General features: G+C 47.5%; 1 protein-coding gene across 6 annotated transcripts in view; it reads left to right on the forward strand.

Moving 5' to 3' along the window:
• srgap3 (SLIT-ROBO Rho GTPase activating protein 3) overlaps window positions 1-20441 on the forward strand; it is a 237063-nt gene that overhangs the window by 181386 nt on the left and 35236 nt on the right. For 4 of the 6 annotated variants that reach the window (XM_048548213.2, XM_048548217.2, XM_048548218.2 and 1 more), the window contains 7 exons: window positions 1562-1663; window positions 3152-3349; window positions 5188-5272; window positions 10070-10097; window positions 12227-12329; window positions 19354-19414; window positions 20073-20150. In XM_048548213.2, the coding sequence (XP_048404170.1) occupies window positions 1562-1663; window positions 3152-3349; window positions 5188-5272; window positions 10070-10097; window positions 12227-12329; window positions 19354-19414; window positions 20073-20150 (655 nt within the window). Of the gene's footprint in view, window positions 1-1561; window positions 1664-3151; window positions 3350-5187; window positions 5273-10069; window positions 10098-12226; window positions 12330-14941; window positions 14973-19353; window positions 19415-20072; window positions 20151-20441 lie in introns of all 6 variants that reach the window. The other 2 variants (XR_007249280.2, XM_048548214.2) reach the window with 2 other exon arrangements.

A 20441-nucleotide genomic window follows, 5' to 3' on the forward strand; every position in this document is an offset into this window, starting at 1 on the left:
ACAGTGCTGAGAGCTATGTTTGGTGTTGGTCTGTGTTGAAGATGCTACCGAAATGCAAATTTTTTTGCCTTTGAATTTGCATTTTGCAGTCTGTGTGCCCAAACTGTATCAGTTTCTGCTGTTATAACATTCAGATCCACGGTCTGTAATTAGGTGCACAACAGATTGTTAAAATGTTCTTAGCTGGAGTAACTCTTGCATGATGAAAGCTGGAAGTGGGAGCAGATGCAGATTGTGTTCTGTGTGCTGAATGTGCGTTGATTGTTAATTTAAATTGTTATAGATGGATGGTCTCACACCTGTACAGAAACAGCACATTCAGAGCGAGCTGTGCACACTCCCATTGCCCTGACCTGCCCCTTTACTCCCCCCACCAACCCCCAACATCCCCCCACACCCCTGTCATGGGACTCACTATAGCACTGTAGTACCTCTTTAGCTTTTTGTCAGAACCTCCTTGCTCTTAATCGCAATCCAGGATTTAAAGAGGCAAAGACTTGCATTTCTATAGCATCTATCACAACCTGACGGTGTTCCAAAGCACCTGATTAATGACTTTTGAAAATATAATAATTGTTGTAATGTAGGGTGTACTGCAGACAATTTGCATGGGTGGAGGCTGGAGGTGTGGGGAGTGAAAGTGGGAGGGGGAGTTTGGGTCAGGGCTGGGGGGGAAGTTACATAGAACTGGAGCAGGGGGAAGAGTGCAAGCGCAGGCTGGTGATGGGGAGGGGAGAGTGAGTGCCTGGACTAGAGTGGAGGAATTTGAGAGGGTGGGAAAGGAGGCAGGGGGAATGTGTTTGGAGAGAGTTGGGGCACACTGTGGGTGGGGGAGGAGGGAGAATGTGGATGGACTTGCAGGAGGTGGGAGCTTGGACTGAGGGAAGTGGAGAGTTGGGGGTCCTGGCCTGGGGGCTCGGGGGATGGGTGAGCAGGGGTGGAGGGGATGGAGGCTGGACTGGGCTGGGGAGAGGGAGAGTGTGGGTGGGGAATATGGGGTGTGATCTGGCATGGGGGAAGGGGAGAATGTGGGTGGGGAGAGGATGGGGGAGGGGGAAGGTGATGGTGGGGGAAGGGAGTGATGGGTCCTGGACTGGGGGTGGTTGAGGTTGTAGACTATGGCCTTTTGGGAAAAATAAGGCATCATGCAGAGTTGTGGGTGATCGCGCTTCCCAGTGGCTTTGCTTATGATTTGATCGTTTCTCATTGACCTGTTCGGAGATGGCCCACATCTGGAGCAGGTGGGACTTGTCCTGGGCCTCCTGACTGAGAGGCAGGAACCATACCACTATGCGACTAAAGATCCCTGGAGCTATTGACCACGTCACTTACAGAACATTTACACACTGCCCTTCACCCATGAGGGTAGCACAGTCAGACTACGGTACTACCTGGGAGTTTTTTGAAACAGGTCTCTCTCTTGATGGTCTGCCTCTAGCGCCTTGGCTAAAAGACCAGCGTAGGCCCCCAGCCTTGACGAGTGGTGATAGAGTGAGCGTTGGGCAGCTTGGGGAGAACTCCTGTGCTAAACGACTCCCCATTTCTTGTCTTTCCCCTTCAGATCTGTCAGGTGAGTGCTCAACAACCAGTGCAAACAGAACTTCTCATGAGGTACCACCAGCTGCAATCTCGCCTGGCCACCCTGAAGATCGAGAATGAAGAGGTGAACCATGATGCACACAACTAATACAGCCACTTGGGTCAAGGCGCGTGGTGGGAAACAATGTCGAGGTGGACTTGCGGGCAGGGGGATTAGTTTGGGAGCGAACCGGAGTAGCTGGCATGAGGGGACTGCACCTCGTTGGTTCCCATTGATGAATCGAGTGAGCGCTAGTATCAGTTGGGCCTCCAAGTGCAGCGCCCCCATCTGGCACTCTATAATTTTTTCTTTATTTGTAATGGGGTGAGGGTGTTGCTGACCAGGCAGCATTTATTGCCCATCCCTAATTACCCAAAGGGCAGTTAAGAGTCAACTACGTTGCTGTGGGTCTGGAGTCACATATAAGCCTGACCAAGTAAGGATGGCAGTTTCCTTCCCTGAAGGACATCCAGGAACCAGATGGGTTTTTCCCCAACGACCCACAATGGATTCATGGTCGTCATTAGATTCTTAATTCCAGATATTTCATTGAATTCAAATTCCACCATCTGCTGTGGCGGGATTCGAACCGGAGTCCCCAGAACACTGTCTGGATCTCTGGATTAACAGGCCAGCGATAATACCACTGGGTCTTTGCTTCCCCTGTTTGGGCTGGCTGCCTGAGGTGAATGGGAAGGCGGTTGATAGCAACTCACCAAAACCTGGGATTAGTCCACCTATCCTTCGTGGCTTCAGGTGTAAGTCGGAAGAACTTCTCTGACTATTTAAAACTCGCGTATCTATTGGGTGCCAGATATCGACAATCCCTTTCAAATTTAAGGTGCACATTAGAACCAGTCAGTCCAGCACGGTGGTGGTGGGGGTCAGTCGTCAGTTTGTGTGAGGTTGAGAGTAGTTGGCCTGTGAAGTTGATCCTTTTCTGTTCCCCTTTCTCTTTGGCCACCCCTGTAAATAATAGCACCATGGGCCGGTTCCTTGCATAACCGGCTCCAATTCTTGGTTGTGGAGTTCAGAGTTCGCGAAATAACCTCTGACTGTTACCCCGAGACCACTCAATTCAGATATTTCCCAGGAGATGGGAATTCCATCGCAGAATTAAACAAACAAAACAGCTTTCAGCTGTCACAGAGGAGGTTGTGGGGGTCAGATCAGGCTCTTATCGTCCTGGGCAGCACAGTGGCTCAGTGGCTAGCACTGCTGCCTCACAGCGCCAGGGACTCGGGTTCGATTTCACCCTCGGGCGACTGTCTGTGTGGAGTTTGCACGTTCTCCCCATGTCTGCGTGGGTTTCCTCCCATAGTCCAGAGATGTGCAGGCTAGGTAGATTGGCCACCCTAAATTGCCCGCAGAGTCTGGATGGGATTCTCTGAGGGTCGGGGTGGACTTTTTGGGCTGCAGGCCTATTTCCACACTGTAGGGGTTCTATGATTAATGATATATCAAGTATGTGGGGGTGGGGTCTGTAAGGAGTGAAGGAGAGGGCCTTTTCTGGATTCTCATTCTCTCATGTTGATGCGCCTGCCTCCCCTCTTGCTCCTGCACCCCCTCCAGGTGAGGAAGACGCTGGATGCCACCATGCAAACTTTGCAGGACATGCTAACAGTGGAGGACTTTGACGTGTCTGATGCATTCCATCACAGCCGATCCACTGAGTCCGTCAAATCTGTTGCCTCTGAGACCTACATGAGCAAACTTAACATTGCAAAGAGGCGAGCCAACCAACAGGAGACAGAGATATTCTACTTTACGGTAGGACCCCTTTGTGAGGTGAAGGGGAAGATCAGTACCACCTAGCTCCGGGAGTGAGGGATGTGTCGTGGATAACTGGTTGTGCGGTGTGTCCTGTCAGGGGGCAGTTCTTGCTGAGTGCCAATGCTCTTGCCTTTACATCAGGAGGTTGAGAAATTTTCTCACTCCAGAGATCCCATTACAAAATCCGGTTGTGAGGAAGGACTGCCATGTCGGAGGTTCTAACTTTTGCATGTTACGTGTCGTTTCTGGCCTAGAGCGCGCTCCATTTGGTATGGTGCCAGCTGATGTTATTACTGGACAAGTCAGATTGCACACTGAAATCTGGCTTGAGAGGGGATTTGTTTGTTTTTGGTTTTAATGAGGTGGTCTTTCACTGAAACGGAAGCGCGTGATGCTGCAGACTTGTTGCTAACAACAAAACAAGTTTAATGTACAAAAGAAATGTAGGTAAAATAGAATGAACCAAACCGTTTACGTATAATGTAAGTTTCATGATTTCAAAAGACATGGGAAGATTCAATCCTATTAAACACAAAACCTCTCTCTTATAGTTCTCTCGCCAGAGAGAATTCCTTTCTCTATCACACAGAAGGTTGGACTTAGCTGTGGCTTCAATTGTTCGGAGAATCTGACCACCTCTTCATTAAGCCCTCACATAACTGAGTGTAGACTTTCTCAACTTAAAACAACTCCTTCAGGGTTTTAACCAAACACTTCTGATCTGGAACTTTAAAACAAAACTGATTACACTGAGAAAACTTTTATTTCTTAACAGTTCCAAACTGTCTTCCTTTTTCAGGAGCAATAGTCTTAAACATAGAATCACCACAGTGTGGAAACAGGCCATTCAGCCCAACAACTCCACACTAGCTCTCCAGAGTACATCCCACCCAGGCTCACCTCCCCACTGCCGTATCCCTATGACCCTGCTTTTCCCTAATACAACTAACCTACACACTGGGCAATTTAACATGGACAATCCACCTCACTGCACGTCTTTGGACTGTGGGAGGAAACCAGAGCACCTGGAGGAAACCCACGCAGACACAAAATGTGCAAACTTCACACAGACAGTCACCCAAGGGTGGAATTAAACCTGGGTCCCTGGCACTGTGAGGCAGCAGTGCTAACCACCGAGCCATCGTGCGCCACCAAACAGTGTTAAACTTCAGCCAAGACTTATACAAACCAAAACCAAAAAGGGTTTTCTTCAAGTTACAAATGGTTCCCTCAATCAAAAAATAATAATTTTCAGACCCTTTTACCTACAACATAATGTACAACTTTGCTTGTTTGTAAAATTTACCAAACAAAAACAAAACCCATTACTCTCCAGGAAGTGTGTCTCAATTTTTTTTTAAAGAAATCACCATGGCTACATTAAAATTGCATTAATCATTAAGCCCCTTTCACAGACATAGGTCAAATCCATATGCCAGTAGTTCAGAATCGAAAAATAATTGAAATAATTTAAACAATGCAGTAGTTAATGCCTGTAATCTATTGAGGGAAAGGTGGCTGTGTTTAGATTGAGATCTGCCCTGTCAACAATGGACTACAACAAAGCGGATTAAGGGATGCAACTCAGGTTGGATAAAAATGTGAAAACTTTGATAAAAATGCACAAGGCTATGGGAGGGTGCAACTAATGGACTCATTCTAAGAGTCTGGCATGGTCACAGTGGGGTGATTGACCTCCTGTGCTCTATCTGGTGGTAGGGGGGAGGGTAGAATTGCCAAACTAAGCTGATCTTTGCCTTGTCCAATTTCAGTTTGGTATGTTAGAACCTCGTGGCAGACTGATATGCTGTTAATGTACACGGTTTGTCTTTCAGAAATTTAAGGAATACTTGAACGGAAGTAACCTGATCACAAAGCTGCAAGCCAAGCATGACCTACTAAAGCAAACACTGGGGGAAGGTGAGAGTCTTGTTTGGAAGCGCTCCATTCTCTGCAAGCATTGTTAGTGTTCAGGGTGGGATCTCCGAAGCTGCAGTAATGCAGTTGAAAGTTGTACCTTCTGTAAGGGAAAACACCCCGTGGCTGAATTGCTGCAGCCCTGGCAACACCCAGGTGAATGCCTTCTGTATCCTCTCTAGTGCAGTCACATCCTTCCTATAGTGTGGTGACCAAACTGCACGCAGTACTGTGGCCTAACTAACTTTATACACAGCTCCATCTCAACTCCCATGCTGTTGTACTCAGTGCCTTGGCTGATAAAGGCAAGCATTCCATGCATTCTTAACCACCTTAAACTACCTGTTTGCCTGATTTCAATGATCAATGTGCATGCGTACCAAGGTCTCTCTGATCCTGTGCACCTCATATGGTCCCACCATTCATTGTGTACTTACCTTGTTAATCCTCCCAAAATGCATCCCTTTCCAACATCACATTTCATTTTCCAAGGACAGTGTGCTCATAATGTGGCCAAACAAGCTGATTATCAAACTGTACACCCCTCCTCGCTACCCATGGTGGGCAGTGAGAGCAGGAAAGGCTCCTGGACAGGCATGTTTGAGCTAGATTGACATCGCTCAAGCAAAAGCCTCTGGCTTCAAGTGAGCAACCTGTTACAGGGACTGCTGGCATGAGCATGCCAGTGCGTCCAGACACGGCAAGCCTCCTAAATCTATCGAGAATTTCTGCTTTTGAAAACCAGAAAAGGGTGAAAGTTGCCAGCAGGTCAGGCAGCATCTGCGGGGAAACAAAGTCAATGTTTCAGGTCAATTACCATTTATCGGAACTGGGAAGGATTAGGAATATAATGAGGTTGGAACAAGGGAGTAAGTAAGCAAATGAACCCTATCCCTGTAATTCTGCATTTCCCATGGCTAACCCACCTCGACTGCGCCACCCTGGACGCGATAGGTAACTTAGCACAGCCAATCCACCTGACCTGAACATCTTTGGACCATGGGAGGAAATTGGAGCACCTGGAGGAAACCCACGCAGACACAGGGAGAATGTGCAAACTCCACACAGACAGTCACCCACAGGCATAATCAAACTTGAGTCCCCGAGCTGTGAGGCAGTAGTGCTAACCAATGAGCCATAAATTAGTCAGACATAATTTCTCTTCCATAAAGCCATGCTGACTCTGCTTAATTAGATTATAATTTTCCAAATATTTTGCTATTGCTTCCTTTATTAATAATTGATTTCAAGACTTTTCCAGTAATGGATGTTAGGCTACTCGGCCAACATTTACCTGCTGTTTGCCTCCCTCCCCCCACCTCTTTTTGAATTGGGGTGTCACATTTATCAAGTTTCCAATCCTCTGGTACTTCTCCGGAATCCAAGAATTTTTGGAAAATTACAACCAATGCATCTACTGTATCAGTAGCTGTCTCTTTTAGGATTCTTGGGTGTATGCCATCAGGACTGAATCACTTGCCAGCATTTAGCCCCAATATTTTGTCTAATAATGATTCTTTAGTGAAGGCAACAGCACTTGATTCAACCGCACCTCCCCCCCCACCACTCCACCACATTATTTAGTATAAATGGAAAGTTTGCAGTCTCTTCCACTGTTAACACTGTGCAAAATATCTGTTTAACTCCTTTGCCATTTTCTTGTTCCCGAAAACCGTCTCTTTAGATTTAATTTCTAAGGGACTCATGTCCACTTTGACCTCTGTCTTCCTTTTTATTATATTTAAAGAAGCTCTTGTTCTCACTTTCTATATTCCTTGCTGAATTGCCTTAGTAGTTTATTTCTGTCTTTATAATCTTTTAAGTCCTCCTTTGCCAGATTCTGAATTTATCACAGTCTTTGGGGCTATCGTTTATCTACCTTACGTACTTTATCTTTCAACTTTATGCTCTCCTTGACTTCGTTGGTGAGTGGTGGTTGGTTTATCCGTCTCTTGAAATCTTTCTTCCTTAAGGGGATGTATTTTTACCTCCTTAAATGTCAGCCACTGTTTATTTATTATCATTCCTGCTAGACTACCTATCTAATTTGCTTTGGCAATCTCTATCCTCATATTAGTAAATTCCCTTTATTTAAGTTAACACAGTTGTTTCTGACCCAATTTCCTCACTCTCCTCAACGGCTCCTAATATGACAAACCCTACATCCTCAGGACCATTCTTGTGGACCCCCTCTAAAGCCAGCGCATCCTTCCTTGGAGACAGAGAGCCCAAAATTGCTCACAACATTGCGAATGCAGTCTGACCAGAGCCTTATACAGCCTCAGCAGTACGTCCCTGCTCTTGTATTCTAGTCCTCTTGAACTGCATGGTAATATTGCATTTGGCTTGCTAAGTGCCAGTTGAACCTACATGTTGACCTTAAGAGAATCCAGACTCTCCAGCCAATCTGCGCTTCAGATTTTCAAAACCTTTCCCCATTTAGAAAATAGTCTGTCTCTATTCTTCCTGCCAAAGTGCATAACCTGACATTTTCCCACATTGTATTCCATCTACTACTTCTTTGCCCACTCTCCTAGCCTGCGCAGATTCTTCCATAGTCTCCCCACTTCCCCAACACTACCTATCCCTCCACCTCCCTTTGTAACATCTGCACATTTAGCAACAATGCTCTCACTCCTTTGTCCAGATCATTAGTGCAGAACGTGAGTTTGCCATCCTGGCAAAGACCCCTTTATCTCTGCTCTCTGCCTTCTGTCAGTCAGCTAATCTTGTTGACCCTGTGCCAATTTGCTCATGGCTCAGGTGGTAATCCAGAGATGATTACCTTTATGGTTTTGCTTTATAATTTCACCTTTGCTCATTTTCCTCAGCAGAACCTCCTTCCTCTATCGTACCGTATGCTGCATGGGCCACAGCAACTGGAATTTTGATCTCCCACTCCAAGTTCCTCTGTAGCCCCCAGATGAGAAATCTTGAACCTGACCACAAGACAGGCAATATACAGCCTTTTGGGATTCTCAATCCTAGCCACAGAAAGCGGTGTAACTATCCTATCCCTGATTACAACTACATCTCTCTTTTCTCTCTCCTCTTGAAAGGATCCCTGTACCATGGTGCAGTTTGCTTATCCTCCCTGCAGCCCCCACTGTCAACCCCACAGGGATCAAGAACTCCAAACCAGTTAGACAAGTTCAAGGACTGAGGCTCCTTCAGCATTACCTCCTGGATCCCTCTATCTGCCTCACTCATAGTTACACCCTCCTGCCCATGACCACGGACCAGATTCAAGGTAACTCCCCTCCCCTCCCCTCCCGGATGTGTTGCAGTGTTCGAAACTCAAACTCCAGCTCATCAGCTCTGAGTTGGAGTTCCTCAAACTTGCCCCTCATGTAGTCACTGTGCACCACAGTGCTCCTATATTGTACAGTTACAACACATCATCTGACCTGACATTACTATTTTGTTTACTTAGTTCTTCATTTTTAAAAAAATTCCTACTGGCCTTTCAATTTATAACATGTATGTTGTTGTCCTATTTACCTTCAATCTGAAAATAACCTAAAATGGATAGTCAAATTAGCAACTCTTACTAATCAATGAATGTACAGATTTCCTGTGATATCAGTCTTTTATGCTGGGTCCTGATCCTGGGCTTCAATTTATGCTGTTAAAAAAGTGTTACCGACCATGAACCAAAAACGCAAGTGGAAAGCAGCGCTTCCCCACTGCTCCAAATTCCCCGAACTAGATACTCACTCAGGCTGTGTCTCACTCCAGAAGTGATCTCTCTTTATGTAGCAGTGAAGCACACTGGTGTAGATGAAGCTTTGCTCTGTACCTAACCACAGCCAATCCCTGCCCTAGGAATGTTTTTTCCTGGGGACAATGTAGAGGTAGCTTCACTCTGTATCTGACTCCATGCTGTAAACAGTCCTGCGAAAAAAAAGGTTCTGATGCAACTGCATTGAGGACGTTTCTATCCCTGTGCTGTCCCTGTCCTGGGAGTGTTTGATGTGGACAGTGTAGAGGAAGCTTTCCTTTCCATTTAATAGTGTGTCGCCTGTGCTCTGGGAGTGTTTGGTGGGGACAGTGGAATGGAAGAGTTACTTCCACTTTAAAAGCATAGAGGGAGCTTTCCTCTCTACCTAACAGCCTGTCCTGGGAGCGTTTGATGGGAACAGTGTGGAGGAAGTATAATTTCAGTTTAAAAGTATAGAAACAGCTTTACTCTGCACCTAAGACGATACTGTACCTTTCCTGCGAGTGTTTGATGCGATCAATGTAGTGGAAGCTTTATTTTTTAGCTTAAAACTGTTGTGGAAGCTTTATTTTTTAGCTTAAAACTGTTGGGAAAGCTTTACTGTATCAAACCCTGTACTGCTCCTGCTGTGGAAGCATTTGATGGGGACAGTGTCGAGAGAGCTTTACCTAAAAGAGGAGAGGAAGCTTTACTCTTTCTCTATCCTTGTGCTGAGAGTTTAGGACGTAGCGATGTATTTAACTTCTTCAAAAGAGTAGAGGGGCAGGTACTTTCAGTTTAAAAGAGGTGAGGAAATGCACTGGGGTTTGTTTAGATTTCTTTGAACAAAAAGCCAACTCAGACATAACTGCTTCATTTGCCTGCTCCAAAATGTTTCTAAATTTCCAAAGATCAGGAGAGGTGTAATGCAGGCAACGAAGCTAAAATTCTGCACTTCACACTGTTGCCCAATCTACCTGACTGTTCCTTCAAATGGAATAATTCATGTTTTTATGTGGGTTCATTCCAGAAGTGTTGAGAATGCAAATGTGAAGTGATTTTTGTTTTTGTTTGCTGAACAATGATATTTTTCCTTTTAGGTGAGAAGGCCGAATGTGGGACTTCAAGGTAGGAGCCCGGTGTTCCCTATCTTACTCAGTGCAGTCCCAGACAATAACTGACCAGAGATATTCTCAGATTCTTGCAGTGAAAGCTCAACCAGTAGACACCCCAAGGCAAAGGGAGCAGCAGATTGTTGCTACTGTGCTATTACCTGTAACCGGTTTAGTCCTTCCCTTCCTGGCCCTATGTCCTCTCTGTGCCCCACCCCACAGTAACCCACTAACTTCATAAGCCTCAGTCAACATCCAGGCCTTCACAGCCGTATTTTCCACTGTCTAACTTGATGGAGACCCCCGCTCGATACAGCTGCGGCATCTTATAGGTGTACACGTCGAGGCTGTCTATTTGTTTGTTTGTGTAACCTGGGATGGTTATTCTTCAAGCTTTCCCTGTTTGCATGCCCTCGCACCACCCCCAATGCTCCCCCCGGCTCGCTTTGATATGGAGTGGCATTGATTTTGGTGACATGATGTCCACTTCCAAGCGGGGAGGGCTTCAGCCCTTCGGCCAGGCTTGATGTTCAGCAAGCTCCTCATCTCCACCTTCAGCCCTTTGGAACTTGACCTCTCGAGTGTATGTTGTGACGGCGGCAGGAATTCTGTTTCTGAAACGATATAGTTGTTGCTCCTACTTCTGCTGTCTGGTTTTGTGTCAGTGAGTGGGTGTGTGCGCGTGCATGCATGTGCACGAGGTTCCTATCTTTGTTCACCTTATGTCGATACTGAACCATCTGCGGACTACCTTTTCGGACAAGCCTGTGGACACCGCTTTGAGGACCCAGTGACCAGAGGTGGCATCCCCTTCCTTCTCAACCCCACAGGACCTACCTTTCTCCCTGTCAAAAACTGATCGCTAATTCTGTGAATACACCCTTACGCTCAAAGATCTGCCAAAGATAGACCTGTCCCCACTTCTCCACCACAGACTAGCATCTCAGCAAGGACAACTGAGCAGTGAAACCTCTCCAGGAGTGTATCTGGTTGGTAGATTATGCCGCAGACCGATAGGAAAGTCGAGAAGTGTCTCAAGACCAATCCCTGTTGCTTGTTCTTGTGTTGTTTGGCCAATTTCCCCCCCCCCCCCACCCCCAAACCTGATGGAGAGCAGACGTTTGATAGGTTACTTGGCATGCATCAGTGAGATGGTTGTGGCTGAGATTTCTCACGCTGCGGAGCTGACATTGACCTACTCCAGAGCATTTGCCAGCCATTCCAGGTGCCAAGCCTGCTTGGTGCACTCAGTTGGTAAGCATTGAGGCTGAGGGATATCCACAGGCTCATCACAGTGAGAGCTGGGTGGGATTCTGAAACGCCACAGTCCCTCCTTTGGCATCCTCCTCGCACCGTCGAGAATCTCCCGATCTACAGGAGAGAGCTGGGGATTGGGAGCTGCCAAGAGTAGGTCTCGCTCATGCTGTCTGTAGCTCCGCCCTTCCCCACCCCGGACAAAACTGTTCTCTGCCCTGATCCTGTTTCACTGCCGCAACTTGTTCAGTAAGACTCTCCTGGCCAGGGTTGAGGATCCTGGCAGAATGACACTGGAATGGGCAGAAAAGGCATCTCCTTTGAGCAAGGATGGCCTAGTTGCCAAAAGCAGTCCTCAACACTGTATGTGTGACAAAGACCCCAGTCTGTACTGAGTCTGCTGATCTCATACAGCATACTGTCGCACCAAGCCCCATTCAATGGGGGCTGTAGAGAGGCGAAAGCAGCCAGACACCCTGCTCAATAGGCCCCAGCTGGATAGTGTTGAGGTGTCATGGGTGGATAGGAACTGCCTTGGTGATGATGCCCATAGACGACATACCATCATATGCTAGTGACCCAATGGGTGACATTCCTGAGTGCCGATAGAATATAATGGAAAGCATGAGAGGGAGAGGGGGAGAGAGACACACACACAGAGACAGAGAGAAATGGAAAGTTAGTAGGTTTATAGGCCTTCCAGTTATGTTTGTGTTACATTATACTTCTAATGGGCACTGACCTCAACCTAAGTACGAAATAATGGGATGCTGTTGTAGCTGCTGTTGAACATTGTTTCTGTACCTCAATGATTAACTCTTGTTTCTGCGATCCACGTTCTTCAAAGTGTATTGTTTTCTCTGTGTGTTGATTTTGTTCCATTTCTCTCAGGCCCCCATCGCTTCCCCCTAAGCCACAGAAAATGAGGAAGCCTAGGCCTCGCTCACAGTATAATCATAAATTGTTTAATGGCGATATGGAGACGTTCATACAGGTACTTGGTGGCAGGCACTGACAGACTGCAAACGCTGAATGGAATGGTGGCTTTCTGTGTCTTTCCAAACCCTTGCTAGTTCTCTTTCATCTGGGGCTGTAGTGCATCTCTTTTGCTCTGGGTAGGCCCGTGATCCTCTCAGGCTTCCACCCAGGTCGCCATCGGGGTGTTCGTTACAGATCTTTATTGAATAACCGTACCTGTGACCTCGTCAGGACTGTCATTACTGTCGGTCCCTGGCTACAAATTGCCCCGGGGGGAGGGGGTGTCAGGAGTCTTGTGGTGCTGAGTTCAAGTCTTGTCCAGTTGATGGCTGATCTGAGGGATGTTGTGAGTGGGCTTGGGGAGGGTGACAATACCCCTGGAAAAACTGTAGCTGATCCTGGGAAGGACAGGCCTGTATGACTCATCAGGTCGCTTTGAGGTTAGTCCAATGAGAGTAGGCTGTAGGCCTCAGGCCTATCCTCTCAACAGCTGTACCTGGAGCCTGAATTGCTGAATAAAAGATCCCGTTACCATCCCCTTTTAATACATTCTGTTGAGGATTATTAGATTAGCTTTCCTTCTGCTCACCCAGGATTTAGGATGACTAATTTTCAAAGCCTTCTATGACACTGGTAAAGTGAGCCAAGCGATGGTAGGTGAATTACCTTTTTCTTTAATTCATTCATAGGACAAGCGCAGTGCTGGTCAGGCCTGCATTTACTGCCTGTCCCTAATTGCCCAGGGAGCAGAGTAAGAGTCAACCACATTGCTGTGGGTCTGAGGGTCACATGTAGGCCAAACCAGGAACAGATGGCAGTTTCCTTCCCCAAAGGACATTGGTCAGCCAGATGGGTTTTTCCAGCAATCGACAAAGGATTCATGGTCATCATCAGATGATTGATTCTAGATTTTTATCGAATTGAAATTCCACCATCAACTATAGTGCCCAAAACATGATCTAGGTCTCTGTATTGATAGTCCAGCGAAATTACCGGTAGGCTCCCCTTAGGGAAAGGCCTTATTGATCCACACAGACCAGAGGCATCAACTTTGATTCCTCGTCTGTGGTGTGTTGCAGTTGTTTCTGGGGGAGGGGACAGACAGGAACTCGATGTTCCTGCTCTCTCTTTTTTTTCTCTCAAGGACGTGCACACAGCTTGCCAGACCCCTGTGCGCTCCATTGTAGTCATGGGGATGACATGCTCCTTCTGCCGCTGGAGATGGTGAGTTGGTGGGAGGCGGGAATTGTGTGCCTGATACCTGTCTGCTCGCTCCTCAGCCAGAATTACGGTCTAGGTAGAGAGGCCCGTGATCAACTTTATCCTTTTATTTTCTACCCAGAAATGTTGTCTCACACAACTGAGCACCTTCCCACCACCAAAATCACCATGACTATTTTTTAAAATTAGTAACCACGCCCAGTAAAAACACGCATGTATCCAATTGAGTATTTACAAGCTAAGCCCATTTATGGACAAAACAAGTAGTCAAAGGTGAAGAGGGGGTTAGACCAGAAGGGGATTCAATTAAAATGGAGTCAGAGGGAGAATTAAAGTATCATATCCCCTTCAGTACCCACCTCTCTCTAAAGGCATCGAGAGCATTGGTGGACACCGCGCGCTTCATCTCCGATGACAGTCGGGCACAAACACAACTGTGGAAGAGAACAAGAGATGACCCCCTCCACCGCCCTCTGCCTGGCCAGACCGTGGTCAACTTCCTCACTCCACTGCCAACTGACTTGCCAATCAATGACCTACCTCAGTGCTTCATCCCATTGTTGTTAAGTTTAACTGATCTGTAAGCAGGTTTTCCACCCAAACAGTAGTGGCTGATATGGGTGAGGGGAGCAGTTCCCCTCTCAAAGACACTCCGTGCTTGATTGAGGGACTGGACATCAACCAGGATAAGGTGGCCACTGTGCATCACTCACATCCCATCCCCACCATGAATCATGACAGTGGAAGGTAGGGAGCTATTTGTCTATGGGGAGCCTCACAGTCGAACCGCGTCCTGCTCTTGCCCAATTCTCCACTTTCCAGTCGAAGTTACAAGGGTAGACAATCGGAGCTCACTTTCTACGATCCCTAGATCCCAGTCTGACTCTCGGCATGGTTGTAACCAGCGCAAGACCTGGAATAAGAAAGGACCTTCCTCATTCAGTGACATGTTGGTGCGGGCAGTGGCGAGTTCCCAGTATCCGTTTTTACCAAAAGAAAATCCCCAGGTTTACTGCACACTCTGGACAACCAAACAAGGTGGTGCGGCCATTTTGAGTTGGCATTGGAGAGTTTTTCATGTTGAGTCAGGACCGGAATCATCTTCGGATCAGCCTCATTATGGACGGCACACTCTTCTTGCTTCCACCCCCCCCCCCCCCCCCCCCCCAAACACACAGGGCAATTAATGATCTGGGTTGATGGGTTTCTAAATGACGGGCTGATTTGCCTTTTGCGATGCAGACAAGGGAGCACCTGAGATGCAGACAGCCCCCGACTCCATAAGCTGCCACTGCATTCCAGCCTTCTCTGACCTGTCCCTGAGGCCTCTTGTGAGATCGGGCGGGACCTCGAGTGACTTTTGTTCTCTGCTTCATCTGTGTTTTTCTCTTGCTTTGCCGCTGACAGAGGAAGAAGGAATACCCGTGCCAGGACTCAGGTATACACTGTAGAGCTAGCTTCTGAAGCAAGGTGGGGAGATGGGCGGATGAGGGAGGGGGTGGATGGAGGAGGTGCAGGGCAAGTGCAGCCCCACCAGAGCTAAGGCCCCATTTTCCACAAAGCTGTTTGATCTCTTTCCCCCCCACCAGGAGCTGTGGGATCCGACAAGTGACCCCTCCCCTTCGTCGCAATAAGTTGTAGATGGGCTTGCAACATCTCTTTGCCACTGAGGTAGGAGTTATTGTCAACAGGGACAAGGAATGTTCCAGAAGATTCAACACTTGCGCATTGCTATAGACAACCTAAGTGAAAAACCGTATGAGAAAACATTTACCTGCCCTCTTAATTAACCTATTTTTCTAATTAACTTGTTAAGAGATGTTGTGACACACCTCTGGATCAGGTGGGCCTTGAACCTGGGCCACATAGTCCAGGTATAGGGAGGCCCCCACTGTAGCACAGGAGAGCCCTGAGGCGAGCTTTGATTTTTTTTTTAAAACCCCTTTTTCTAATCAACCTGCTCAAATATCATTACACACCTCTGCAGCAGGTGGGACTTGAACCCAGGCCTCCTGATCCACGGCTAGGGACATTACCACTGCGCCACAAGAGGGCCCACTTCATTCAAATATCTCCACTAACCATTTCTAACATTATTGAAGGCAGAGGCCACAGTGGGGAAGCTGTTCGACTTCACTCGGGTGGGGTAGGGCTGTAGTTCACATAGGGGCCAAACTAAATGTGGTTTGCTTCAGTAGAAAAGGCAGAGTGAACCGTTTGGACCCTTTTTTTTCTAAACCGGGTATCAGGGCCCAATCCTCACCTTGACTTCACCCCCTCGCCAAAGCCAGGATTAACCTGGAGCACGACCCTACCATCCCAGCGTCTCCCACATCTCTCTGTCTGTCCCTGTCTCTCTCCCTCTCCCTCTCCCTCTGTCTCTGAGGCTATAGTACTGATGTCGGTTGTTGAACATTCGCCAGTAATTTCATGGATTGGAAATTCCCTCGGGGTCATTCTGCAATTGGAGCAAGGCTAGAAAGGGCAGGGGCCGGTGCAGAGAAAAGCAGATGTCCCCTCACCTTCAAGAACAACAGAGCTGTTTAACCTCAACTAACAATGTGCCCACAACAAAGGGTTGGGTTTGGGGTGAGGGGTGGCACTCTGGATGAAAAGAAATACGGTGGTATGTGCCCGGCCTGTGAATGAGACGGTGGACGCCCATGATGATTTGCCAGGGCGAGCAGTGGTTGAGTACGCTGAGCTGTTCTGGGGCTGCAGACAATGGTACTGTTACCAGTAGCAACAAAGGATTGAGAGCACAGTAGATTGAGAACTCCTGTGACAGCAGAGGGCTTGATAGGAGGCTCAGTGGTGAGCTGAAAAGATTAGAGACAGCATCCATTGGGTGGATTAGACAGAAGTGAGCTATGGAGAGGGCCCAGTGACTCTACCTGAGGCCTGTGCCTTGCACCACTTCTTCCCTCCCCCCTCCCCCAGCCAGCAGACACCCCACCAAGACTCTGAGCTGCAGCACAGAAACATGAAAAGCTCAAAAGGATTTAATTAAACTGATTCATTGTCGGCCCATTTTGCTGCATTATGTCCGTTTGCACAAACGACCGGGGGCTAATTAACATTCATTTGAACTTGTGTTCCTTTGCACATTTTCCTAATTAACATGCAAATGAAGGCAGATTCAAAGTCTCTTTGTTGGGGAAACCAAGCGGAGGCTTGGGGACCGCTTTGCAGAACACCTCCGCTCAGTTCGCAAAAAACAACTGCACCTCCCAGTCGCAAACCATTTCCACTCCCCCTCCCATTCTCTTGATGACATGTCCATCATGGGCCTCCTGCACTGCCACAATGATGCCACCCGAAGGTTGCAGGAACAGCAACTCATATTCCGCCTGGGAACCCTGCAGCCATATGGCATCAATGTGGACTTCACCAGTTTCAAAATCTCCCCTTCCCCTACTGCATCCCTCAACCAGCCCAGTTCGTCCCCTCCCCCCACTGCACCACACAACCAGCCCAGCTCTTCCCCCCCACCCACTGCATCCCAAAACCAGTCCAACCTGTCTCTGCCTCCCTAACCGGTTCTTCCTCTCACCCATCCCTTCCTCCCACCCCAAGCCGCACCCCCCGCTACCTACTAACCTCATCCCACCTCCTTGACCTGTCCGTCTTCCCTGGACTGACCTATCCCCTCCCTACCTCCCCACCTACACTCTCTCCACCTATCTTCTTTACTCTCCATCTTCGGTCCGCCTCCCCCTCTCTCCCTATTTATTCCAGTTCCCTCCCCCCATCCCCCTCTCTGATGAAGGGTCTAGGCCCGAAACGTCAGCTTTTGTGCTCCTGGGATGCTGCTTGGCCTGCTGTGTTCATCCAGCCTCACATTTTATTATTCTCTTTGTTGGGTGGTACTTTCTCCAAGCGAAGACATTTTTAATTTTTTTATTGGCAAAGATCAGTCTGCGTGCAGGTTTACAATGGAACAGGTTCTTACAGCCCACCTGCACCTCACGCAAAATGCCCGTCCATTTATCTAGGAGCCTGTGATTTTTTTTTACAAACAAGCGCACAGAGGCATGAGATAACAAAGTGTGGAGCTGGATGAACACAGCAGGCCAGGCAGCGTCCTAGGAGCACAAAAGCTGACGTTTCAGGCCTAGACCCCGAGGCACCTTTTGAGGGTGGAAAAAAAGTACGATCCCCCACAGGAAATACCTGGAGGAAGTGGTAGAGGAGATGAGGAGGGGGCTTAGAGGTGCTGAAAATGATGAGGCGGTTTTGCCTGAGTGGACAAGAAGTGTTCAGGAGGAAGTTGTGTCCTGGGGCACAAGTTTGAAGCATTTGACTGAAGAACATGATGGAGCAAGGCGAGCATTCTTCCGACGCACAGAGTTGCTGACGAAAGCAGTCCCCAGTTGTAACTTTCTAAAAGATAAATTGATAAAGGTTTTTGAAAGCTTATCGAAGAAGAACAGGCTTGGTGAACCGATTTGATTAGCCCTTTGGATGAGCCAGCATGCTTTAGACGGGCTGAATGGGCTGCCCCCTGTGCTATTGGGTCTGAAGAGCCCTTGTTAGCTATAGTATTTTCATCGGGCTCTCCCCTCCCCCATCATCAGCAACAGCCCAGTCCCACAGCGGTATTGACTAACACAGCTCACAGCCTCCTTTGGCAGGGGACGTTTGAGATTTCTCATGATGATGCATTCGTGAAGTGTGAAAGGCTTGCTATCAACGCACCTTTTCTGAAGAAATCTGAACATTTCCAAGGCACCAGTCACATCGAATTTACGGCTCGGAAACAGGGCATTCGACTTGACAGATCGGCGCCAATGTTCAGACTCCATGTGAGCGCCCTCTTCCTATCGTGCATTCATTCAGCTTCACCTTAAATGAATCAAAATTACTTGCCAGTTACACTGGTGGCTGCCATGCAGTTAGATGGTGTCAGTTTATTCTGTAAACTTGGGTTCAAATCCACCATTACCTCCAGGATAAGTCTCCCTCATCAGGTGGCACAATGAGTGTGCAGGAAATGAATTCCAGAGTCGTCATTTCATTGTAGATGTGGGGCCTCCATGCTAAACTGCCTCTCACTCAGAAACCATCCAACTTGATAAACGCACAAAGTAATAAGATGCTAGGGTACACTTTTGGAAAATATATAGAGAGACGTTTAGTTCATTTGTAACCAGTGGACTATTTAACTTTGTATGAATCTAGCCTGTACCTGTCCTGGGAGAATTCAATGGGGACGGTGCAAAGGAAGCTTTACTCTGTATCTAACCCCATGCTGTCCCTCTCCTGGTAGATTTGATTGGGACAGAGTAGAAAGAGCTTTACTGTATATCGAGCCCTGTGCTGTCCCTGTCATGGGTATGTTTGATGTGGAAAGCGTAGAGGAAGCTTCACTCTTTCTAACTCTGCATCTAACCCTGTGTAGTACCTGTCTTGGGAGTGTTTGATGGGGACAGTGTATTACTTTCGGTTTAGATCTGTAGAGGGACCTTTAGTATCAGTTGAAGTGAGGAGGAGCTTTAGTTTCTGTTTAAAGGAGTAGAGAAGCAGTGAAGAGGGTGGGTGCAGTGGCTATGGGTTTCCCATTTCTGTGTGAGATGGACTTTAGCGCGACTGGTCTCTGCAGCTTTTTCTCCGGTGAACGTTGATGGCAGCGATTTGGCTTGTGAGCTGTCCTTCTGTTTCCCCTCACACCGCAGAGTTTTGTCTGTAAGGAGCCAGTGCACCTTGGATCCATTGCCATGCCTTGTCTCCTCTCAGTTCTGATTCCAAGTTGTCGGGATCTTGCTGTGCCTTCTCTCAGTTTACTGACAATGTCCTCCCTCGTCTTTTTTTCTACATAGGACTCTGGACAACCCATCCCACTTGTGGTGGAGAGCTGTATTCGATTCATTAATCTCTATGGTAGGTTATAGCCATAATTTAAAACCTATGTTTTTGCATCGCACAGCCCCCTGTGTCCTGGTTTCCATAGGATCTCCTCAACACCTCATCCAGTCTCCATGCACAAGACTAGCAAGTGGATGTTTAAAAACCTTGACATCCTTTCAATGGGCCCTGGTTATTTGGGACTTCGCAACCGCTTGTGTTTGTCTGGACCTGACTAATAGATCACGAGAGAGTCAGGTGGTGTTTCAAGTATGTTTGTAACCCCAGGATAATTGGACTTGCCTGATATGCTGACATTAGTCGAAGCTGTCCCGGATACCGAAGCAAATTGTAGCCTTCCAAGTGATGTCCGTATTGAGCTTGGGCCAGTCTCCACAGCACGGGAATGGAATCTGCTATTCGTGGTTGGTCTGCAATAGTGATATAATTAATCTTGCCTCAAATTGCAGTGAGATATCGGGTGATGTGGGTAATCCTCTCTGGTTAACAATGAAACATGCGGATACTGATAGCATTGTGTCAGGTTATGGCCGAGTGATTGTGCATCATGGAGGTTAATTTAATGCAACTGTCCACAAAGTTGACTGGGTCAAAGCTGCTACTTGGCACATTCATTTTGGATTTGGAACAGAAGAGTTTGTGAATATGTTTGTTTTTGTGTTTTTTTTCTTAGGCCTACAACAGCAGGGTATTTTCCGTGTTCCAGGCTCTCAGAGTGAAGTCAATGACATCAAGAACGCCTTTGAGAGAGGTGAGTTTGATGGAGGGTTGAGGTGAGTTTGAGGGAGAATTAATGTAAAAGATAGGCATTGGTGCTGTTAAAGCTTTTCTTCATTGGGGTTCCAGATACTCCACTGACTCTCAGCTTTACAACATTTAAACATAATTATTTACATTGATATGAGGAGCGGTTAGTGATATTTCTTCACCTGGTCCAATGCTGCTGCTTGGGGCCTCGGTCCAGGCCATGTCAGACCCTGCCTCGCCCTCTCCATCTCACCCACCACCCCTGCTTTCCACATGTTTTCCTTTCACCTCTCTT

Source organism: Stegostoma tigrinum, chromosome 11, assembly GCF_030684315.1.
Source record: "Stegostoma tigrinum isolate sSteTig4 chromosome 11, sSteTig4.hap1, whole genome shotgun sequence".
NCBI classification, from domain to species: Eukaryota; Metazoa; Chordata; class Chondrichthyes; order Orectolobiformes; family Stegostomatidae; genus Stegostoma; species Stegostoma tigrinum.